Source organism: Rhyacophila brunnea, unplaced genomic scaffold (genome assembly GCF_057557595.1).
Source record: "Rhyacophila brunnea isolate RB1 unplaced genomic scaffold, BYU_Rbru_1.0 scaffold_23, whole genome shotgun sequence".
Lineage (NCBI taxonomy): Eukaryota > Metazoa > Arthropoda > Insecta > Trichoptera > Rhyacophilidae > Rhyacophila > Rhyacophila brunnea.
Window position 1 is genome coordinate 9,345,080 of NW_028232893.1, and position 25,764 is coordinate 9,370,843.

Genomic DNA, 25,764 nt, shown 5'->3' on the forward strand with positions numbered 1-25,764 from the left:
CATTTCGTTTTTATTTTTTACGTATGTATGGCAATATTACATAATATTATTACAAATCGAATCAATAGGCATTTCCATGTAAGTATCAAGTCATAGCTAACTTTGTAGATCAATGACCGCGACAATAATCTTTGTATATCTGTTCTCACTTGGTTAGTTAATATCCTAATTATTACATAATTATAAGTTGATAAAATAATAATCAGTACGTCATGATTGATAAAAAGAGAATTATTCGATTGTAAGTTTTCGACCGAAGCACATCGCTCTGTGCTGTGATTCGCATTATTGTAACAATTGTACACATGTACTTACGCAATTTAAATAAACTCACACCCTTCATAATCACGACAACGACTTCTCATCTCTCCTCGTCACCACACCATTGGTCCTCACTTGGACGACCCCTACATATGTATATATATTATATACAACTTCCTTCGTTTGGGCATTAATATTATGATTAATTAAACGGGACATTATAATTCAGTATGCAAAATCGTTTCGATAACAATCACTATATGAACACACTGTAGACGATTGCAAAGAATGAGTTTATGGCATGTTTATTACCAGTGACTCTCAATAACAATAGAAACTCCGCCCTTTTCCTCTCCTGCACTGCACGCCTAACCAATGGGTGAGAATGTAATGATTGCAGGCGGTTCTAAATAGAGTTTTATTACAGGCCTTAATGCATACACACAAATAATACCAAAACAGATGCGAAGCAATTTTAGCGTACAACAGTGACTCTGTAGAGTGTTTTACCTATACCTATCTTTAGTGATACCTTTATTTAATTTAACAATGTTTTTCCCTGAGAGATTTTTATAGTTGTCATTTCTTTATTAAAATAAAATGTAAAATGTTTACACTATTACGTCAAATTATACGGTTTCTATATGTAAATATATATACTTACAACAATATTACTGTTTTTTTTTATTAAACAATAACCATTATTCGACAATAACTGCACTATTGTACCCCTATCAAAAATATTTATAAATTTGACATGCCATATTTTCTTTGTAATGGCAATAATTTTGAATCTTGTTTTGACATGTACTTCGAATTATTTTGAAGTATTTTGATTTTTGAAAGTTATATTGATCAATATTGATTATCATTGTTTTGTTTTATAAAGCTATTTTACATTGAAAATGTTCTTTGAAGTATTTATTATACTTAATAGTGTATTGGTAATATAATCTTTAGAGTAAATAAGTTGTTATTCAGGCAGTTAACAATGAGACGAAGTTTGGCGCCCAGTCAAAATGCTGGACGCCAAGACGATATTCTGTTTAAAAGTCCTTTAATTAACACGCCGAAAAGGAGACGGACGAGGGAACCTCTGACTCCGATATGCAACTCTCAGAAGATATATCTCAATTTACCCGGGTCAGACCACGAATCTTTGATTCGAAAAATTCTCAGCAAACCTTTTCAAGTGCCGATTCCGAACTATATCTCCTCGTACAGCAGTAAAAGTTTAGGTCTCAAGAAATCATCGGTGAAGAGATCACTGTACGATCCCGATGAACCGAACGCTCTCGTTTTATTTCGGCCGCCGTTTATACCCGAACATGAGAGGTTAAAAATGGATCCTGACAAAATACAGGTCGCAGTTGTTGTCGACCCTGTTGTTGGGAATGTGTTGCGCCCCCATCAGAGAGACGGTGTTAAGTTTATGTACGATTGTGTGACAGGAAACCAAATTGAAAACGCTTTCGGCTGCATAATGGCTGATGAAATGGGGCTCGGGAAAACGTTACAATGCATAACACTTCTCTGGACCTTATTAAGACAGAGTCCTGACTGTAAGCCGACTATTTGCAAAGCTATGATAGTGTGTCCCAGCAGTTTAGTCAAGAACTGGTACAACGAGATCGGTAAATGGCTCGGTCCAAGAATAAATGCGCTGCCAATGGACGGAGGTTCGAAAGCCGATATAGAATTTAAACTCAATCAATTTATGAATACGTATTCCACAACCAGAGTCGCAACGCCTGTCTTAATTATATCTTACGAGACTTTTAGATTGTATACAAAGATACTGCATTCTTCAGAAGTCGGTTTGGTGCTTTGTGACGAAGGGCATCGTTTAAAGAATTGCGAGAATCAAACGTATCAAGCCTTGATGGGTCTTCAAGCGAAGCGCAGAATTTTAATATCGGGAACTCCGATACAAAATGATTTATTGGAATATTTTAGTCTCGTTCATTTCGTGAACAAAGGTATTTTAGGAACGGCACAAGAATTCAGAAAGAAATTCGAAAACCCGATTCTTAAAGGGCAAGACTCTTTGGCGAGTCCGCAAGAAAGAGAGAAAGCACAAGAATGTCTGTTAACATTAACGACTCTAGTTAATAGATGTATGATTCGAAGGACTTCATCTTTACTCACTAAATACCTTCCTGTTAAATTCGAACAAGTCCTTTGTGTTAGACTTAGCCCTTTACAGACTCAGTTGTATAAAAACTTTATTAAATCTGAAGCTATTAGAAATACGGTAACAGGAAAAAGTGACGGCAAATCATCGCTGACAGCTTTATCGAGTATTACAACACTTAAAAAACTCTGTAATCATCCCGATTTGGTGTATGAAAAAATACAGGAGAGGTCTGAAGGATTCGAAAAGGCGTTGGAACTGTTTCCTGCGAATTACAACACCAGAGATGTTATGCCTGAGTTATCGGGAAAACTGCTTATTCTTGATTGTATTTTGGCAAATTTAAAAACTAATACAGATGATAAAATAGTTTTGGTATCGAACTATACGCAAACTTTGGATCTATTCGAAAAACTTTGTAGAAAACGGTCATATCAATATGTAAGACTCGATGGATCTATGTCAATAAAGAAACGAGCTAAAGTCGTTGAGAATTTCAACAAACCAGATTCAACCGAGTGGATATTTATGTTGAGTTCGAAAGCGGGCGGCTGCGGTCTGAATTTAATCGGAGCAAATCGATTGGTGATGTTCGATCCGGACTGGAACCCAGCCAACGATGATCAGGCTATGGCTAGAGTATGGAGAGATGGACAAAAGAAACCTTGTTACATTTACCGCCTTTTAGCCACGGGAACGATTGAAGAAAAGATATTCCAGAGACAAGCGCATAAAAAAGCTCTCAGCGATACGGTGGTAGATCAAAATGAAGATTCGCTGCGTCACTTCTGCGCTGATGATCTACGTGATCTTTTTAAACTGGAAGAAAATACATTGTCCGAAACACACTGTAAATTTAAATGCAAAAGATGCGTGAATAATATACAGATTACCCTACCGCCCGAGGGATCGGATTGCACGTCAGATTTGTCGAACTGGTATCACTGCGCCGATAAAAAGAATTTGGCCGATATTGTTTTGAAGCAGTGTTGGGATTTGGCCAAGTCGATTTCGTTTGTCTTTCATCACAGGTCGGCCAAAGTGGAAACGCAAAAAGTCGAAGAGATCGTGAAGGAGGAGAAGCTTTCAAAGTTCAGGGAAGACGATGAAGATGAAGATTATAGTGCAGGAGACGACTCAAATGATGAAGATTATTCATGATATTATTATTTTTAAAAACTACTTTAAAAACTATTGTAATTATTAAGCACACTCGTGGCAAATCATGATTCTGTGATTTTAGGCTAAGGTGAATCAGAAGAGTAGGTAGCTTTGTGCAGGATAGTCAAGACAGCAACCTGATCCGTCACAGTAAGAAGAAGAGAAGCAGTACGTTATCCTGAATGCCTCAAAACATTATGATAATTGATCAGAAATCGGTATCTTTGTCTGTAGACAATACAATTTGCAGATGGTTTTTAAAATTCGATTAAACCCTACCTAATAGGTTGAGCAAGTGTTTAACATCCAGTTCTTGTAAAAACAAAAATCTGTTAATACAAACCTCCAATCTGTGGAGGCCCATTTGTTCGTATTAGGATCGGACATGGTCAAAAGAAAAAAAAGCTAAGCATAATAGATTAAAAATATTCTTCTATCTAGAAAATATCATGCCATTAAATTATACATAAGATATTTTATAGATAGATGGATATTTTTTGACTATATTCTCTATTATGGTTTGGTTTATGTAGGGTTTAATAGAATTTTAAAAGCTAACCAATGCCGGTCTGCAATTTGTATTCTTAGTTCAATGATAACAAATAAGCATGATTTACAAAGTGTCATTTGTGCTGTATTTATGTCGAATCTCCACAGCTTACCTCCACCTTTCGCCGCTGAAATGCATTATCCTGAAACAGGACTTAACCCAACAAACTCACCAAAGTATTCTCTTAGATTTGGTCATGAAACTACATGCGTTGGAAGTGCCGCAAGTTCACTTTCTGGTTACATCATATAATCTAGTTTTTCTCACGTTGAACGTGGAGAAGTAAAATGTCTACTGTGTTACGAATGTATTTTTTAATTTAATTTTTGGCAGCCGTGCCGTGTCTTGGTCAATTCCATTTATAAAAATATCATTTTTAATCAATTGTGAAACTCGAAATACGTATAGCAAAATGAATCGTTTTCTTTCATATTTTTTTTTATAGATAATTTGCTGTTTATTTTGTTAATTATGCAGAAATGCAATCTTATTAATTATCAAATCCTCTCCAAAATCACAAAAACTGTTTTAATTTGATTGTGTGTATTTTTTTGTATTCATGTTTTGGAAAGAAAATTTATTTATATCGCAAGATATTAGAAAAAAAATCTTATTTTGTGTCAATTTTTTATTACTTTTACATGTTTGTAATGTGAAATTATGAAGAAAAATTAATTCAATTTCTGAACTCTAAATAGGTTAAATTTTGTACTATCTATCTATACTTACCGGAGAAATGTTAATGATTAAAGATAAGTTAGAATAGGTTTAGAACGATTACGTTACTTCTTGATCCAGCAACCTGATTAGCAAGTTAGATATAAAATATCTACCTATAGTAAAGGGAGGTCTATTTATTTTGCAATGTCAATGGTGTGCTACCATATTCCAATATTAGACTAAACTGTAGTGGTTAAACGATCAGTTTTGCTGTCTCCATTTCAGTCGATGCTGTCAGTTAAACTGATGTGTAAATGCAAAACTGAAGCGGCCGACTGAAATCGAAACGGAGACGAGACAGGATGGGTTTTCCATCAGTTATCGTATCCGTTCTTAGAGTCGCCAGTTCAATCGACGTGTAAATTACTATGTTGCCGTATGTTTCATACTACTTTTCTAACTTCGATTGAAATATTATTATTCCTTCAAATATAGGTACTGCATTATAGGAACCAATATCTCTAGAAAGTTATCATAAACATAATATTCATTTTTAAAAATTAATTTTCAAAAAATATGTAAATATACATTACCGTTTCCCAACTGAACTGTCAACTGAGACTGAACGGACAGCTAAACTGATTGTCTAAATACATCGCCGTTTCAAAATGTAAACTTCGGCTGAACGGACAACAGAACTGACATCTAATAGGACTTTTATACATTGATCATTTAGAAAAAGGCATAATGTATTACACAAACCTGTTCAATATCAATATTCACCAAGAGTATATTGTGCAAGATAGAGCTGATACCTGTATATTGAACATTGTGCAATATATTGCAACAATCTAATACATCATATTAATTGAACTGGGGGTTTACGTGGTAAAACAAAGCACTTATGTTGTTAAAATGCATTGTGTAATTTTGCAGAATATTGACAAATATTATTGCAAAATATCGATGCAGTTCAGTGTACTATTGAACTGTTAAAGCACACCGTTAACGTGAATCTTTGCAACAACCATAAACCTTCTTCAAGCTTTTCGTTCATCTGTGCAGTGCCCAGTTATCTCGACGTCTACTTGTCCCGGCGTCACATCATTCTAGACCCGTTGGGATTGATTGAATATCCAAAGTGTGGTGTTATATTTCTTTTATTATTAAAATATCCATTATTTCTGTTACAATAATGTCAACACTTCTAGTTGAAATAAAGATACAATTTGCTGTGATAATTTTATGCCTAATTAAAATATATTGTAAAAAAGCAAATAAAATAGTAATATACAATTTATCACAATATATTAAATGAGTTGTTTCATTTGACATTTTGTACATTAAATTTGTACAATCTATCACAGAAATAATTATTGTTACATGGTGCAGGATGACTACATGGCTACAATTAGCTGAATAGACCAAAAGCAACCTTCGTCTTGGCCAAAAGGAAGAAGGAATTTTAATTTTATATATTATGTCTATAATTATGCTAATGTTTCGATAGCATTAATATAGTCCTCCCTAAGGATAGTATATGACTGCCGCATATTTCATTAATCAATAGTTAGGATCACAAACATTCGACATGCTCTCTAAGGACTTGGTGGGTGACACAATGTCTACTTGAATAATAAAATAGTTGCGACAAACATTCGCTACATAAAAATATTATTTTAAATTTTCCAATTTTAAACACTGGTAAGACTATAAGTACTGGATACATGATAAATCTAAAATGTCAACCTGTAAACAGCTAACATTTATGGTTTATGCTGATAAATAGTGAAAACCTCAAAGAGAATAAAAATGAGTTCTTTAAGATTCGATTTTTGTTAATCAACTAAAATCAAATAAATTGATTCAAACTTTTACTAAATCAATATAACTTTTATCATTCAAGTTATGAGTCGTCGCTGTTTACAATAATTGAATTGGAATGGAATTCCAAGGTGTGTGAATAATTGTTCTCTGCACTCAACAAGGTGTAGTCTTAAAAATCATTATGATATAATTAAATAACATGACTTGAAAGTCTTTCAATATATTATGCAAAAAAATAATATGATTGTTTTGTGGAATCCTCCTATAGAAATCGCGATACTTTATCTTCTCCGTCAAAAAATAACTGATGGTAGAAAATTGGACCTAATTTTAGAAAATTATAATTTTTGTTCAGACATTCTTAACACATTCGCGGACACACGTTATCTAATACATGTTAGTGATATGACACTGAAATTATTGTATTAAGAATGTTCGATTTGGATACATAGAAATGAAGTCTTATGATATGACATTATCTAATGGAAATATGTTCGCACTAGTAGACAGGGAACAAATTGTTTTAATCCAAAATACGACTTCTATAATCGTCGTGTCGTATTCCGTTCCACAGTAGAGGACGTCAATGGACGTCAATGGACGTCCTGTCATATCACATCTAACAGAATACGACGTTTATAGATGTCGTGTCCGCGATGTGTTGAATGCTTTCTATATCTATCTGCATTTTTCTCAGAAAGGGCGCGTGTGGATATATTGAGGGTAGATTATATAGAGGGTAGTTTACCATATTTATATATCGAGGTATTATATTGTTACAATAAGTTAGTCGGCAAAACTGTCTATCTCGCTCTAAACGTTAACACAACCAAAAGAAGTGCTGTTAAAACATACCACTTTTTGATAGATCAGACGGTTAACTCATTGTAACAATGAACCGCCTAAATACATAAGTATGATAAACTAGCCTCGATAGCAGCCTTGTGTATAGAATAGTTGCGCTGAAGCGCTAGCCTTCTCAAATTCCAATGCCTAACCCAAACATGATCATTATCTGTTTTTCGTTACATTCTGACAACAATTTTCATTATTTTCGTTTAATAACTCGCAAAGATAATGTGTAGGTACACTCACATGGACAACTGCATTTTGCGTCATTTTATTTCAAACTGTCAGTTTGATTGTATATTCGTTGAAACGTGTGAACAAACGGTTGATCCAATTATAATTGATCAATAAAAATCGAATTATGATCGCCCCCCTTCACCCTTCAGAATCCTGCCCCTTAAACCGGTATTGGGGAGCGACCTCTAAAAGTAATTACATATGTGTATTGTTGACTGTTGACGCCAGTACTTTGAACACATATATCATCGCTAATTTTCTATAAACATGTATCTCAATTTTTGTCAGTTTTCAGTTGTTTGATGTAATGAATTCAGAATTTGAATATGCACATATTCCACTAACATGTATCTCAAAACATACTTTATAACATAATAGGCAATTACATAAAACTCATATCACAATAAAAGACTTTTATAAATATTGTAAACTCGTATCTTGAGTTACGTGTTTGTAAGTAAACAGAATACTGAACTCCGACACATGATTATACTGAAGCTCTCTCTCGTAAGTCAAGATACCTGTTTACTGCAGTCGAAAGTATAGTGTGATAAATTGAAGAAACATACCTTTTTTTTCATAAAAATATGTGTAACTATACGAAATGGATATTTCATAGAAGAAAATTTATTTCTAAATTAAAAACTGAGAGAATAATGTTGTTATTTGCCTCTCCTAAAAAGTTGTCTTTTTTGAGATACGTGTTTGTAGAAAATTAACGATGATATGACATATCAATATATACATATTACTTGACATCTTATAGCAAAGTGGGAACCTTATTTTATGAAAATTAAGTAATATAAGTTGTATAACTGAATTGGGTAAATAAGTTTAACCTCAGTTGTTTGAGTTGAATGTTCGCCGTATTGAATTTATTCTCCAAATCGTCTGACGCTATAGTAGAATAATTTAATCTTGAACATCCGCTTCTTCTGGTGCGCAGCAATTAGGCAGATTATTCTTATGGTTGCCATTCTCGACTAGCACTTAAATCACGCCTATTCCATCGCTTTTACTCACTCAGTGAGTATATCTTGTTTTCTGTCAAAACTATCAAACCTCACATTAATGTTGTGCGTTTATATTTTCTCAATAGTGTTATAAACACTCCATACACGATTCATAAAGGAATTAGTCATTGAGGTGCTGAGTATTGATTGACTGCACGGCTTAAGCGTTGTGGGTCCCAGGTTCGAATCCTGGGTCTGGCAAGTACACATATTGTTTTTCAATTTGTGTATGAGTCAGAGTATGGACCTAATAGATTGAGCAAGTGGCTGACATCCATTTCTCGTAAAAACAAAATCTGTCAATACAAACCTCTACTCTGTGGAGGCGCATAACATGATCTTATTAGGATCGGACATGGTCGGAAGAAGAGTATTGATTGAATACATACAAGTGATAAATAAAAAATCGTTCAATTGCCACAACATTAATAAAAATAAAGTACCTACCTCATTTACAGAATGTTAAAAAAGGTTACATTACAATTTACAATTGCATATTTAACTTTAAAGTTGTTTACTATGCACTTGGATCGTTTTAATCCTTAGCTCTTCATGATTCTTCTAAAAAAGACAATATTATTCTAAAATCTTTCGATATGATTTTTACCCCTTAATAAGTACCATGCATTGTTTTTTTCGAGTATTTTATCCATTAAATTCCAATATACATTACGAGTAAACATAAATTTAACAATTCACTTACATTTTTATTATTGTGCAATATTTTAAGCGACTACTCGACACAGCTTCTCCACAAATAGCTACTTATAATTTAATTGGCCTCCGAGAGCCTTATATAAATAACAATTCCACCAAATTTAATATGATAGCAACGCCACTAAAATATAACAATCTGTTTAATTCAATGAAAACAAATAAGTATGACTGACAAAGTTCAGTGTGCACTGTTTATCGCGGATCTCCACGGCCATCTCCACCCTTCGCCACTGACGTACAGTAAAGTGATTAAGTTTTTGTATGATGCTGTTGCCATAGATACAGTTGTTTGATTAATTTAGATCACTGGTTCCCAACCGTTTAGTTTGACAGTTGCTACGCAATCGTTTCAATCTAAAATAGAATGTTGTAAATCCTAATGAGTAAATTTTACAGTAGAATATTATGCCTCTGAATATGCATTCTTTTTTTGTAGAGATATTTAAATTTGTTAAGAATGGATGTGTTCTTGAATTTTGGAGATAGTAAACACCATCAGTACGTATTAAAATAGTCTTTGGGACAAATTCATCATTGATAAACAATGTTGGTATTCAAATTGGCTGGCGAATGATTTTTGTTAACACATTTAAAGGAAACGATACGTCTCTGTTTGACCCCTGTAGTCAATATGTTTGTTTACTATATCGTTTAGGTTGCTTTCCTTCAGCATGTCGCTTCGTTCATAGGTTGGACCGTGTTTTACTTGTAATTAAACGAAATAATGTAATCTCCACCGACCGTCTGCGTCATCACTTTGAAACTATTTGATCATTCTGGAGCGTAATAGAATAGTTACTATTCTTGCGAGATCCGACTCAATGACTTGCCTCTGAAGGCGTTATTGCAAGCCACTATTACTATCTTCAGATGTTATTCATTAGAACAGACAGAGATAATATGGAACAAAAATATAGTTGACAATCAGTAACTTGCTATTCATCGAAACACAATTTTCCAAAGTTTGCGATGACATTCGAAATGGCATAGCCTGTGGCAATGGAAACCAAATAACCTGATTACCTTCCTTTACCTCTTCGCATCGCTATCAACTAATTTGTAGGGCGAAAGTAGACTTTGATATAATATGTACAGAAACTATAATACATGACACTAATAATGATATGTACAGCAGGTCAATGATGATGCAGGGTTTGCTCATTTTAACTTGAGCAGCTGAGCTTGAGTCGGTAGGCCCACGGCGGAGGCTCCGATCCGAATCCTTTCTCTTCCGCTTCCTCGTTGATCGTGAACGGCTTCTTCATTATTTCAAGAAGGAACCTCACCTGAAATTAATGTATCAACTGATGATTGGTGGACACCAAAGAATTTGGACTCTAGATATCAGGAATCTTACATGCATTCTATATTAATAATTTTGAGAGCAGTTGAATAAAACAAAATACGTGTGGTTGTATTGGTAACATGTTCATTGTTTTTTTTCTTCTATTGGCAGTCCTGAAAACAAAATCACTACTCACGTTCTGGCTTAGAATCTGTTGCTTTGTTTTACATTATTCGTCTTAAAAATATTGGTGAGTGGTACCTATCACTTTTGGCTGCCTACATAAAATTGACAGGGAGTATCTTTTCACAGGCATTATAGCTAAATTTCTGGTTTGATACGGCAACATGTGAGATGAGTTTAATGTCAAATTAGAGTCAAATTTAATTATAAACTATACAACCCTATGAATTTAAGTATTCAAGGCATGTTTTGGCAATATGTATCTGCACATAGAATCATATTATATTATGTAATTTAATAATCGGGTGAATCTGAAATAATAGTGAAATTTAATAGAAGTGTGAAGTTCTTCTCAAATGATCCTGCAATGCGGTGACTTGTAGCTAACTTAATCAGTAAACCAGCGGTCCGTTTTTGCTTCAATTTCATACATTCGGGCTTCATCTATATAAAATAAAGTTTTTTTTAACACTTTTATGACTGCATATATTATATTTATTCAACGAGTGACATGCCAACCCAATGTGTGCTTGTAAATACAATGTGATAGGTTAGAATTTTTTTAGATAGTTACGTTCAATTGAATGCATTTATATTTGCGATGTTCATACACCAGTATATTACTAATAACGGAAAATCTGTCCAGGAATAGAGATGATTTATGGAGATATAAACGTTACCTTTGAAAAATCATCCTTCTCCGCAGCCTCGATTGCTTCCTGCAGGATCCAATTGCGCGGCACGTACCGAGGGTTGACGGCTTTCATTCGCTTCTTTCTCTCCTCTTCAACAACGGCTGCCGATTTCAATTCACCTATTCAAAACAATATATTAACTTCTACAGTGCATCCACACAAAATAATTTAATATTTGAAATGAGAATTCTAGTGGTCTTCAAGCTTCATTGTTTCATGGCTTCATTGATTTTTTCACGTTACCCTAAAAATATTTCAGTAAAAACTATGGTATTAATTATCTGCAGGCATAGTCAGATTTTTTTGGAATTTCTTAACTCAGTCGTTCTAGCACGACGATGCTCTTCCTCTGCTTCGCCTTCCCTGAAGTGTATCGAAAATGACCAGTATCTCCAGATTATCTAGTCCTTGCTGAACAATATGTCCAAAAAACTGCAGGCATCTTACCGAGACTTTGAGAATTGATACCTACATGGAATCTTTGAGGTACACTGGTAGCTACATTACAAACACTCGAGTTTATGAGCTGCTGACATATCAGTCCTCAGTGATTGGCATAATCATGACGAGGCGCTTCACATTGCTTTGACATGTGTTCTGCATGCCACCAGAGTGTACGACACTCGGTACCATTGTAACACAGCCTCAAGAATTCTGTCGCATTCTTGAAGCTAATAAGCGAAGAATTCTGATGCTACAAAAGCGATACGTTCACCTTGCTGGGAGGCGTGAGACATGACGATGGACCGAGGGAAGTGACGCAACCTTGTGCTTGCCTTATGTTCCGATGCTGGAGCATAACAGGATGCAGTTGAATTAGCATGAAGTTCGATAGTTATAGCAGACAAAATGCACGACGTAGTTGGAGCATGTGAAGAAGTTCGATGTTCATCTCGTTCTTTTGGGAGATGTTGGTTTCCGTACTTAAAAACAGCGGTTCTGTTGAATGTCGAGTTATTTCCCAATCCTCGGTGTCCTTCCTGGATACTCGTACTTGGTCTTCTCAATGTTAACCTTTAGATTTATTCATTTCGCCGCAACATCAAGAACAGTGAAAATATCCCATATAAGGTTAAATCATTGTTCTACTTCTACTATAATAATACCTCATCTAAACTTGAATCTAATATTGGTGTGTCATGGTGTTAAATTTACCTGGTCCCTTCAAGATCCTCTGTTGATAGTCTTTGGTCCACTCCACCCAAGAGGAATGTGTTGAAAGCCGATGCAGTGCCCACTTGCCCTCCAATAAACTTTCATTTGACAATTTATCCGCATCCAACTATAAACAATAAAAAACACATAATATTTCATAGAAACATTAACAATTGAGGACGTTAACATAAGTAATGATTTTTTACGAAATGAGAAACTAGTGACATCTTTAAATAAATAATATGTACTATGAAATTATTGGGTCTGTAATTATAACTAATACTTGTATGACATGGGTGAAATTAGAAAGATCAGCTTTTATACAAAATAATATTTAAAATTAACCAAATATACGTATTAGACTGTTGCTGCGTTGGTAATACTTAATTCTGCAGAAATATTTATACATTGATCACTGTCTATGTATGTACGAGGGTGGGTCAATGAGTCCTTAGAAAAGCCGACAGGTGGCGCGACTAGTACTGTAAGCGGTTTGTTTTCATGCAGCGGCACTACCGATTCAGTATGCTGCGAAGTTTCAATCAGATTGGTCGGGTTGTTGTGTGTTTCTCGTACATTTAAAAAAAAAAATTGCTTGTTTACAAAAATGGAGAAAATTGAGTTTAGAGCTGTTATTAAACATTTTAATATAAAAGGGTTAACAGCAAAGGAAATAAAAAATGAGTTGGATTTAGTTCACGGCACATCTGCTCCTTCACTTGCAACTATTTATAACTGGTTAAATGAATTTAAACGTGGTCGTACATCAACAAAGGATGAACCACGCTCAGGACGTCCTGTAGAGGTGACTACACCAGAAATGATCAATAAAATCCACGATATGGTGTTAAGTGACCGAAGATTAAAGTTGAGTGAGATAATTGAGGTTACAGGGATCTCAAAAGGTAGCGTCATTTCTATTTTACATGACAAATTGGGCATGAAAAAAAATTCTGCAAGATGGGTGCCGCATGTGCTCACAGTCGACAATAAACGCAATAGGGTGGTGGCCTCTAAAGCCCTGTTGTCGCTCATGCAACGCAATCCGGATGAATTTTTTCGTCGCTTTGTGACTGTAGATGAAACATGAATACACCACTATACTCCCGAGACGAAAGAACAGTCAAAGCAGTGGATTGCGGAAGGCGAACCATGTCCAAAGAAGGCGAAAACCGTAAAATCAGCTGGTAAGGTTATGGCTACTGTATTTTGGGATGCACGTGGAATTATTTTCGTTGACTATTTGGAAAAAGGAAAAACAATAACAGGGGATTATTATGCATCTTTATTGGACCAGCTAAAAAACAAAATTGAAGAAAAACGGCCTCATTTAAACAGGAAAAAAATCCTCTTTCATCAGGACAATGCCCGTGTTCACACATGTTTACGATCAATGGCTAAAATTGAAGAATTGAAGTTCGAATTGGTCGACCACCCACCGTATTCGCCAGATTTAGCCCCCCAGTGACTTTTTCCTTTTCCCAAACTTAAAAAAATGGCTAAGTGGACAACGTTTTTTTTCAAATGAAGAAGTCATCGATCGGACAAATGCTTATTTTGAGGACCTTCCGAAAACTTATTTTTCTGACGGTTTAAAAAAAAATTGAGAAACGTCTAACCAAGTGTATTGAGCTCCAAGGAGATTATGTTGAGAAATAAAAAAAAAATACAAAAATAAAAACTGTTTTAATGCTTTTTTCTAAGGAATTATTGACCCACCCTCGTATTAATATTCTTTTTGTTTGTCACAATCACCATAGACATATCTATTACCACCACATGAGTAAAGTGGGCGGTCGCTTATTTTATTAACCCTTAATAATTGCGTGGTGTTGCCTTTCAACAACAAACTGTATTATTTTACAACATTTTTATTAGGTCGTATTCTTGTTTGTCCGGTGGTTGTTTATCCAGTACAAATCTTGCAATCGATTTTTAACTAACTTCCCGACTAGCTAGACATTTGAAACTTTTAGAATATATCAGAACACGATGCCAATGCATTCTTTTAATACCTCAAAAACTTCTTTTAATAGTCAAAATGACATTTCAGTATTCTATGTTTATTCAGTATTTATGTACAAATTATTTTGATCGTTTAAGCTAGTCAAGTCAAGTTTATATGATTCAACAGAAAATTTAAAAACGTATATAAAAAGTTCTTTTTATCTTGTAATTATTTTAATTTTTGTTTAAATGAAATTTAATCACTTGCAGTTTTCTGCAGTGGACAAACTGTGCTGACAAAATAGTTAAAGTTTTTATGCACAGATGCCATTGCTAATTTGTAATAATATTAAACATTAATAATGTGATAGATTTGGAAAGTAATATACACATTTAAGTGTTAAGTTTTAACATAAATTAATTGTAAATTTACATTATTTAACATATCTCACGGTAAAAAAAACTACATAATAATTACTTCGCTAAGCTGCCAAAAGGTGATGGTGAAATCGGCGCCGGTTTCTTCCATCATGGTAAGGAGTTTAGACACCAGGTCACTATCTTCCACCCGCCCGTCCTGTAGGCCCAACTTTGATATGAATTTCTTCCTGAAAACACAATATGTAGTTTTTACTTACACATTATAACAATATAATAAATTCAATGATACATAAATACATTGGGGGGATACATGTCAGATTATTTATTTATTGCGATTTTCATCTGCAAATATTTGTCCATTGTTAACTTAGAAAATGATGCATAGCGGAATGACGGATAAGCAACACAGTGAGATCTTATTTTTGTGCCATATCCGTTGTTGGACGTCTAAACAGGGATGGATTAGTGTTGAGTTCGAACCAGTCTTTAACCCTTTTACTCCCAGCTGATTTAGCCTAGCATATGTGAAAACTCCCAAGCGTTTTTTGCCAAAAAATTGTCGATTTAGTTTTTTTTAAATAAATAATTCTACACATGTTTTAAAAATTTGAAACTTTTTTTATGTGTTCTCAATGGTGTATAAAGCAATAATAAGTAATAATATTGATAGTTTACATCAATAAAACAAAAGAAAAAAATTATGTATCAATATTTATTTAGAAATGAACGGATAAAACTATGTTTGAACAACAAAACAAGTGTGACAACATTTTTTTATTTATAAATGATATATCAAATTTTATAATATAATCTATTCTTATCTAGTAACAGAAAAAAAAATAAACATATTATTATTTCTCTATAAAATAGAATTTTTATAAAGTAATCAAAAAAAATCGTATATTGTCAAGGTATTCAAGAATATTATTCAATTCACGAAATCGCAAGAGAATTTGATACAGTATCGAGGACTAACTGATATGGGAATGAAGTAATTTCAAAAAATAAGTTTCAAAGCACTAAATCATTTATAATAATATTTATTCATGTATTTTTTCACCATCTACCAAGAGAACAGTGGGCATCCATTGTTTGTTCAGTCAGTTCATAAAAATTACAAAATTCATTTTGTAATGTGATATATGAATCATAAAACAACTAAAAGAAATATCTGAATTTAAAATGTGTCATAAAAATAATGTTTTATTATTTTTATGACCCTCTTTGGTCTCGAGTTCAACAGCAAGAGCAATTATGACTTGTGAGTTATTAGGGTATGACATAATTATAAACAAGTGCGACACTAAAATAAATATTAGTCACACCCAATACAGAGTGAATATAGTGCTTTGTCTACACCAGACGAAATATGACGGGAAAAAATTTGGAATAAATCGTAAATTTGGTTCCAAACTTTCGGTCGATGGATCGGCCCAGATGGAGTTTTCGCATAGGTATGGTGAGCCGAAATATCGGCCGAATGGGAGTAAAAGGGTTAAGGTTCTTGAGCCAGGACATTCTTCAACCATGGCCTCGCTTACCGGAGATCTTCTCTTCAATGATAAGATAAGTTGATATCTCTCAGGATATCGGACATGGCCAAAGTGTGCTAAGCTTCTTGTTTTTATTTCTCTGATTATTGACAAAGCCGCTCAGCCAAAAATTAACTTAGTCACGAAACATGATTTTCTTCAAAATTGGGGTATAATCGGGATGATATAAATTAACTCTTTCATTATATTGTCAAACTGTACACCACACCATACTAATAAATGCCAAATACATATTATGAAGAAAAGAACCATCAGGAAATATTATAATATAATTTATATATTATACCCACAATCGACTGTCAAAAATATCGTTCCTTTATTGAAAAACCCTTATAATATTAAATAATTTAGTAGTTACTTAATCAGCATTCTATTGTAAATGCACGCACTGCGGATAAAGTATTCCCAGCATTATTTTTTACTTATTAAACCTTTCCCGGCGACCGTAATCCAGTAGGATACGGCTAGTACGTAACACATGGGCGACCGTATAGCAGTCAGATACGCAAACCTTGACCTGTGGATAACGCAATAAATATTTTTCATGCGGCATTGAGAATTTTATTAAAAAATAGCCCGATCCATCCGCCTACTTCCACCTATATAACTTTGTCAAAAATATGTTGTTTTAATTTCAAAATCATCGATCTTTCGAACCCTCTCGATCTATTGAGATTCGCCGGTACGATTGCATCAGTTCAAATCTACGCGGTATTTTACAGCGCCTGCGCACTAGGCATACAAAATATTTTCATTCGAGTTGAGTGTGCGCTGAGTGAACAACACCATGTTTGCGGGAATAAAAGACAACCAAAAAACCGAACCAAAAACAATAATGTGTCTCGAAATATTTCTAAATATGTACTTGAACTTGTGTTCTGGATTATGTCATTTATTTTTATTACTCATGGTCATGTGTCACCCCAATTGTTTGAAAGTCATAAATCGAGCTCATTATTGAAAGTCGTAAATATTTGTAAGGATGCGTCCACACGGAATGAAAAAATATAATATATTATTATATTTTAGTTAGGACGATTGCGAGTTTTACCAATAAATTACGAATTACTATGAAGGAATATATAAAACGTATAAATAAACGTAAGTATAAAAAAAAACACACGGGGTATACAACATAATATAAAATATAAATCATGGAATATTGACTTTTCAACTATATTACATATTATCTTTGCATGCAATTTAATGTTTATAAAATTTTAAAACCTCACGCAAAAAATGTTTTTATAGCACTTAAAAAATATTACGCAGATTTTACAAAATAAATATTGTTTTTTTTATAAAACATAAAACGACAATCACTAACATAACACAATGCTCAATAAAACTGAAACAGTTACGATAACAGTTATACCAGCTATTTTTAATTGCCGTATTTATCATAATACAGCGAAGCATAGCATTTAGAAAAACCGTACCGCAGACCGGGCTTCTTTCATATTGAAACTTACGCAGCGGCCGGGTTAACAAAATGGCAACATCCTCTCCGTGTCCATTAATATTATTCACAAAATTCTCTATCGATTAAGTGCTTCCAAAATATTCATTCATTTCTGGTTAGTGTTTGCATAGATAATCACAACAATCTTGCTTTGTCTGAAACTATAGTCTTCTTCTTCTGACAATATTTTTGCTATGGATTGGTTATTCATTCTTATTTATCCACAAATCTATACACTTATATTTTTTTTAACTCTATAACAAGCTATGAGGCCCAATAACAGTAGTGTAGTGAAACAGTAGTGTATTTAGTAATAAAATCACAAAAATATATTGTGATCTGACTAAAAATCGAATTTGGGGCCTCCGGATGAATGGCCAATGCCTTACGTAATGAACTACAAGAGCTGCGTAATAAGTACTATTATGCACGATGGCCAAGCAGTAACACATCGGCTTATAAAGTCATGGATCTCGGGTTCGAATCCAATATCTGACTAATTAGCATGTTGTTTTTCAATGAGTGTTTGAACCTAGAGCATGGACCTAACTGGCCGAGCAAGTGGCTAACATCTGTTTTTTGTAGAAACAAAAATTTGTTAAGGCTATACCTTAGTTGAGGCATGGTCTATAAAGATCGTGGCTAGGTGATGCACGGATTGCGGGTCGCGGGTGCAAATGACGCATGCCGACCGAAATATAATTTGTCATATAAATCCAACATGCGTCCGTTTAATGTTCTGTTAGTAACAATAATAATATATTCATTGGCATGTTTTCTTTTTAAAGTAAATGGGTAACGTTTTTAGTCATCTTTACACGATTTAAGAATTAATGCCACTGTCACCATCACGAAACAAATTGACGTATTGACACCTCGACGTTCGCTCTCAGACTACCAGCGAGTCCAAAATTTCGTCACGCCTATAGTTGAAAATTATTTGCCGTTTCACTGAAGTATCGCCTTAATACAATCACTACTCTGTGGAAGTCCACATGCTTCGCTTACAGTGTGATGTTTTATATCAAGCCTTCTACATCACATGCTCTTTCACATTGCAGATACAATATCTCTGGCCATATTGAAAGAAATTAAAAGTTTTCTTCTTTGTTTCTCCACATAATACTTCTACATTCGAAATAATGCTCTTTGTTTGCTTTCGTAAAGGTTTAGGCGTTTTAATGTTAATAAAACTCCACGCAATATCATACCTACTGAATTATGGGCACGGGGAAATTAAATGCGGGTAGGTTTTAGTTCCAGAAATTACCGTGATGAAGTAGAAGACTTGATATAAAAGTCGCTCTGTAGAAATGAACGTGTCGATTTACTTATTACTTTACTACACATCGGTCTAATGATCGTTATTAAACTTTGATTCTGATTCAATAGATGATACAATGGAAATTAATTAATAAAATACTCACAGAATTTTTTCTTTCCCCGACGTTTCGAGCGTTCTCAATATGTAAGCAATGTGATTCTTATCTGCCGAGGATAACAAGGGGACCATGGCCGCGGCCAACTTGTTCAAATTCCAGTTTACCACCTGCAATTAATATATTCCAAATATTTACGAAAGAATCATCGGAAGCTTCAACAAAAACACAACCTAATTCTTCCATTCTAAGATTATATGTAATAATATGACATAAACAGATTAAAGTCTTTGGAGAAGAATATGGAAAAAAAGACTACTATATAGTACAAATGCATAAATTATTGCAGTTTCATTTGTAGCAGCTTCACACTGTTATCACAAGCATCCGTCGAAAACCACACACATTTCAATACAATTTCAGATTCACTCAAACAGTCCAATCCACCAATTATAATTGAATGTGTAGCTTATATTATTTACTAGTTATGTAAATCGATCGTTGTGTACACGAAATATTATGGTCAAATTGTGCCGAAAGCTATACATCTATTATTGTAGGTACATAGATGGGCAGCAAAATACACTGAATCATCATCATTCAGAATATTTACTTAAACAAACAAAAAAAGTAAATGTTACACATACAAAACACAAATCTGTGTATAAAAGTGACATAGGTCTGAAGCATAGAAATTCATGTACAAAATTGTCTAAAAGTCAATCTACTTTTGAATAGTGTTTTAAAACTTTCCTTTATACGCAAACTGGCAAAGATTAGGGCATGTTTCAAACCGCCAGCATACAAAATATGCATTTTTCTGTGGCTGCCAACTGAACTGTCAAGTGCTTTACTACCCAAGGCCGACTATAAGTTAAGGGAGTTGTTTTAGGAACCGTCGACAATACGTATCGTACGGCCTCTATCAGTCACGAATATTTAAAACATTTTCTGGTGTCCCTCAGGGCTCAAACTTGGGGCCATTGTTCACGATTTTTATAAATGACATAGCAATGGTCATTAAAAATGCTGTTTTTGCTGTTCGCTGATGACTTGAAACTCTTCATGGAGGTTGTCACCTTGGACGATTGTCGTCAACTCCAACTTGATATAGATAATAATATATTAGATTGGGGCAGGCGTAACCAACTGGACTTCAGTATCGATAAATGCAATATTTTATCATTTTACTAGAGCCTCGCGAGTATTATTTTTTCAATATTCGATCCATGGCAGAGTTCTTTCGCGAATACCATCTGTAAGGGATCTTGGCATTGCGTTTGATAGTAAGCTGACATTTACCGGTCCAAACACGATTATTTAGATATTCGTCTATGCTCGCCACTCAATAAAACAGAAGATTGTCAAGAAAGAATCGAATATACACTCACTTCAAGTTGGTTGCCGAGTGAATATCTTCCCTGGTTGTCAGAGTGGTTCGGAGTGTACCCGCTGTCGTACGAGTCAGCGAAGCCAAAAGGTCCAAAGTCTATGGTCAGACCGAGCATGCTCATGTTGTCAGTGTTGAGAACACCGTGGGCAAATCCATAACCTGCATTATATACAATACATTCATCTCAAATTCATTTTAATTTTGGAACCGATTAAAGAAAGTTGGCACAACCGCATCCGTACAAACGCTGAGCTCTTCAATCAATCTAGTCCAATATAGTTAATGTCTTGAGAGCGTGAAAAATAGAACTTTCCATAAAGTTTATGAAGGAACCCCTGTAGGCACTCGGCCCCCGGAGCAGATGAATAGCCAATATCAAAACAGATGCAGAGGCTGAGTACAACCTACTGGAGAGGAGAACTCGGGATAGAGATTCGCGGACAACGGTTGTGCAGTCGGCCGTGGACCTATATAGTCTGTAGCGTCAGTTTAAGTGGGTAAGTAACAACATATAAGGATCCCCCTAAACGATTCTGCTAATACAAATTTCATTCTTTCGTTAACAGATGAATATAAATGAATGCAAATGAAAAATGTACCTAAATTGCAAAGATTATTACTACAGTCTACCTACCTTCAACATGAACCTTCGCCACTGATACGTAGATAACCAATTACATACCTTGCCATATGGCAACTAACTCCAGTGATCTCTGTGCCAGCAAGTTGAAAAGTTTCAAAAATCGGGCGTCGTCCGTTATTGATATTTGTGGGTAGTGTTCCTGAAATCATATTGCAGAATACTATTGTAACATTTAAATGGGCCAAACAAGAGAGTGAGATGGGATACACTGCCAAATGGTATGGGCTTGACGTACTGATTTTTCATCGAAAAGTATTTTTCTTAGCTGTAAATCGTAATTGCGCCATAATTTAAAAAGGCGGTTATAGCAAAAAGTCATGTATCGAGCGGCCGTATGCCTATCCATACCTTAATAATTAAATTACACAGTTTTTTCAACAGATCCGTTTCCCCGTTGCGAGTCAATATTTCTAGAGAGCCGAATCTGAACCAAGATGGCGCCAGACGTAACACGACAGCAGCCTTCTCATATTTGGGATGTCCGCTGTAAAACATGTCACGCATCACTGGGTCATCACTTACTGGAAAAAAAACATACTGTCATTTCTCGCTATTTGCGATTTTTTAACCTCAGTCAATCAATTATAAACAAGAATTCTCACAAAGACAAATGCAAAAAAACTCCCAAAAATACATAAACACAGACCAAACATATCGTGCCCTGTTATAGAGTATGGCAAAGTGCTTAATCTATAAATCCATGGGTGCGAGTTTGAATCCCGTGTTTAGGAAAAGTGACATGTTATTTTTGCAATGTGTCGAAAGGATACAATGGGTTGGGTGAATGTCTAACGTCGGTTAATTATTATTCGTAAAAAAGTATATTAATTTATCGAAAGTCGTGCAAGACACTTCAAGCTCCTAATTTCAGAGATTCTGGGTTCGATTCACAGTGAGGTCACAATACATCTATGTGATTACGCGATGATCTACGCGAAGCCTCAGCGTTTGTGTGATGTGTTTCACTTCTAAAAAAATTTACGAGATTCACACGGAAGACCGATCATACGCTCATGCTTATGTATACAAATATGATAATATTCTTTTCCTAAATACCGTGTATGCAAAAGCAGTGGAACCAAAAGTGAATGATAAAACAATTAATATGCACCTATAAGTGCAGCGGCTCTGGATGTAGGAATCCCAAGATAGTGAAATGCCTCGGATGCGATCATCTCTCGTATAGAAGAGCGCAGAACAGCTCTGCCGTCTCCCTCTCTCGAGTAGGGCGTGGGGCCCGAACCTTTCAACTGCAGTTCCCACTTTTCTTCAGCCCTTTATTTATCAAAAGAATAAGTGAAAAAAGAAATTCAATGAATTGCAGTTATTCAAACACCCGTAATTCAAATTATGGATTAAATAATATATATGTAGCACATCAAAAAGGTATTAGATTTGAGTATTGTACTATTCCATTTGGATTGTTTTTAGCGACCTGGGTTTAGTTTTTTTAAGCTTAAAAAATGTGTACACTATACAAGTATTTCCATTGCTCGGGGAATTCACTATGCCTTTTTCATGATCCTTTATTTTGTTATTTTGTTAATTTAGCATAATATTATGTTGAAAAATGTTGAAAGAAACCGTATTTTGTGTCAGTTGTACATTTGCTGCCGGTGAATGTACACAGTGCCCAAAGATGCTGAAAGCCAAAACCGGAGTCGCTAAAAACTATCAGATTTTTCATAAGTAGATTAGTACAATAATTAAAGGAGTTGATGAAAGCCTTCTACTAATAAGATAGAGCATAACATATATGAAAATAGGCCTTTGTAGTCTATTGCAAAAATCATCGACTTCTCATCTTGGGGCTTCGAGGTCGATTCCCAGTGAGGTTACAATACATTTATGTGAATTTCGCAAAGCCTGAGTGGTTCTGTGAGTGATTCTACATATTGTAGATTCATTTGTAGGAAACGTCGCAATCATATTCCAATTGCACAAATTGCCAAGACAGGGAAATAAAAAGGATTTGGTTACAATTGCGATATAAGTTTTTTTATACAATGAACAGATCTGCAAAATGATGACACTCTTAACTAATATTACACACACCACGTTATTGATTAAGACGTGATAAGTACCGATTGATGTATTCACCGAGAAGATTTGCCCTTCCGTCGCCCAGTTGGCCTGCCCAGTAACCAAATTGGTGCCCACCATATCTGTAATAAGCAATAACACCATTTTCGAAACATTGATTAATGGGAGACGTGCTTTCACTACATAGGATGAAAATTACAATTAAGTAACAGTTGTAATTTTGTTGGGGTTTATAAGTTGGGGTGTAAGCCCAAAAAATCTGTAAACTTAGAGAAAAGATAATTATATTCGTATCATCATAATGCTCTGTCTTTTCTCGTATTAACACGTTAACAACCCCTTTCGCCACTGTGGTATCCTGTTCCAACCAAACCCAAAGAATCGAGGATATCAATGTGGCATCTTTAGATACGTGCATCTTCGCCATATAAAATAATGTCTATATACGATTTTTGCTTTAAAAAATTATCAACTGACGGTTGAACATACATACGAAATACGAATTGACGGTAACATAAATATAAATTCTAATGTATTTAAGTTTTATACAATTTCATTTCAATCGTTTTTTCCGACCCCGGTTCACTTTTTCCCAAATTAAGAGAACATAACAGCGAACCGTACTCAGTCTCAGATCCATGCTAAGGTCTCAATTGCTGAGGAGGCGTCTCATTTTGAGAAATGGACTCCATGTTATCTCAATTCTTCCTCAAGTGGGGGTGATGCCTCGGATAAGTGGTATTGACTTTCGTATTAAGTAACAGTTATTTTACAATTACAAGTGAATATTAATATACAAAATGAATGATACTCATTCATTTAGAATTCTAAACATGCAAATGATTTCTTTAACTTACCGATGAGCAACTGGTAATGCCCCGTTAGGCATATTTTTACCGGCCAACATTTCTATAAATCCATCTTGTTCTGCGACGCTTGGCTTTAAGTCCAGTATCGTGGACATGGCATCTTCTGAAGAACACACCAGCCGTACGTTACCTTTCAAGGGGGTCGGCAATACCTGGAATTATAGAAATAAATATACCATATTATATTCAAATTTTATTTATTCTTTACATATTATAGTGAACATTCCAAATTATTAGTTTAAAACGTTCACAACATGAAATTTAGAAATAAAGAAATATTATTAAAACAGTATTAAGTACATAAAAGTTATTTAACAGTACAAAAGTGTAAATACAAAAAAAATATACAAATTAGATACAAGGAAGAACACCGAATGAGCTAAGCAGACCCTATTTTAAGAATTTATAAAACAATGCCCACGTATATACTCATCCTCATGCAGGTGGAATATATCATTATCCATCCTATAATAGTTACTTGGTTGAACAGAGTTATTGCCCTCCCAATTGGCATTACCAATGGTAGGTTAGTTCTGCACCTTGGGAGAACAAACAACTGATGTTCCCGATTTCTAAGATAGTTATCAGGGACACACAGGTCAATACAACCAACAATAGCAGAATAATAATTGACAGATTTAATGATAATATTGGTGATTCAGCTATGTGTAACATGTACACCAGTGCAACGCCATGCGTTTGTGCTATATGTAGTATAATATACCTATTAGTAGAGTATAATGTTTCATATTCTCTCTGCCCAGAATGCATACATACTGATTGACATAGCAATGAAAAATAGCTCTGCACACACTGACGTTCTTATGTGACAGTTAAAATAATACCATATACACAATTTAGTTCATAATCTTTTTATAAAATGTTTTATTGGTCTAAAAGGGAGCATTCTTTCATTTGGAATTATGGTTTCCAGAAGAAAGAATATCTTGTCTGCTACCTATTAATATCTTTTTACCTGCTGCATGTCATTGAAATAGGTACAAACCTCTGAGAAAATGGCATTCTTAACGTTCATTCGCACGAAGTTTTGCGTTACGACATCAAAAGGCAATTTATTATACTTTGGACAGGGGTTGAAGGACCAATCTGAAAATTTGTCAATTAATTCACGACAGAACGGATTCTCCCCGGTCATGATTTTTGTATAATTTCTTGAAATATCACAACAATGTTTAGAGTACAGTGGAATAACGGTCTTTGGATATACAGATGTCGCCCAAATATTGAAAAACAAAAGAGTTTTATTCATTTCTCTTGTTTTTAAATATTTGACATGTTTACGATGTTTACTTCCCGATCAGTGTTTGCTGTCTACAAATTTGCGATTTTCTAACAATCAGAACTGT

The 25,764-nt window shown here is 34.6% G+C and overlaps 2 protein-coding genes across 3 annotated transcripts; one reads left to right on the plus strand and one right to left on the minus strand.

Moving 5' to 3' along the window:
- Positions 1-1,125: 1,125 nt before the first annotated feature.
- okr (DNA repair and recombination protein RAD54-like okr) lies at positions 1,126-4,700 on the plus strand. The gene has a single exon (XM_085950250.1). The coding sequence runs from the start codon at positions 1,253-1,255 to the stop codon at positions 3,554-3,556; it is 2,304 nt and encodes a 767-aa protein (XP_085806376.1). The 5' UTR covers positions 1,126-1,252; the 3' UTR covers positions 3,557-4,700.
- Positions 4,701-5,678: 978 nt separating this feature from the next.
- Positions 5,679-25,733, minus strand: LOC147069456 (uncharacterized). Of its 2 annotated transcripts, none has more exons than XM_085950252.1 (12): positions 25,404-25,733; positions 24,386-24,549; positions 23,570-23,650; positions 22,597-22,760; positions 21,834-22,006; positions 21,525-21,624; positions 20,841-21,001; positions 19,498-19,619; positions 15,153-15,282; positions 12,728-12,854; positions 11,553-11,691; positions 5,679-5,875 (listed from the first exon to the last, which is right to left on the minus strand). In XM_085950252.1, exons 1-12 carry the CDS (start codon positions 25,665-25,667, stop codon positions 5,866-5,868), a joined length of 1,635 nt encoding a protein of 544 aa, XP_085806378.1. In that variant the 5' UTR covers positions 25,668-25,733; the 3' UTR covers positions 5,679-5,865. The 2 variants fall into 2 exon arrangements, with proteins under 2 accessions (XP_085806378.1, XP_085806377.1); XM_085950251.1 differs by lacking the exon at positions 5,679-5,875 and adding an exon at positions 8,918-10,695 and having other exon boundaries at positions 11,558-11,691.
- Between the last annotated feature and the right edge of the window lie 31 nt (positions 25,734-25,764).

Coding starts and splice junctions, on each gene's coding strand:
- okr (XM_085950250.1), top strand. CDS start 1,253: ATGAGACGAAGTTTGGCGCCCAGTCAAAATGCTGGACGCCAAGACGAT.
- LOC147069456 (XM_085950251.1), bottom strand. CDS start 25,667: ATGAATAAAACTCTTTTGTTTTTCAATATTTGGGCGACATCTGTATAT. Junction 22,007..22,596: donor CAGAGCCGCTGCACTTATAG/GTGCATATTAAT, acceptor TTTTTTTTCCAG/TAAGTGATGACCCAGTGATG. Junction 19,620..20,840: donor CACTCGGCAACCAACTTGAA/GTGAGTGTATAT, acceptor TATTAATTGCAG/GTGGTAAACTGGAATTTGAA.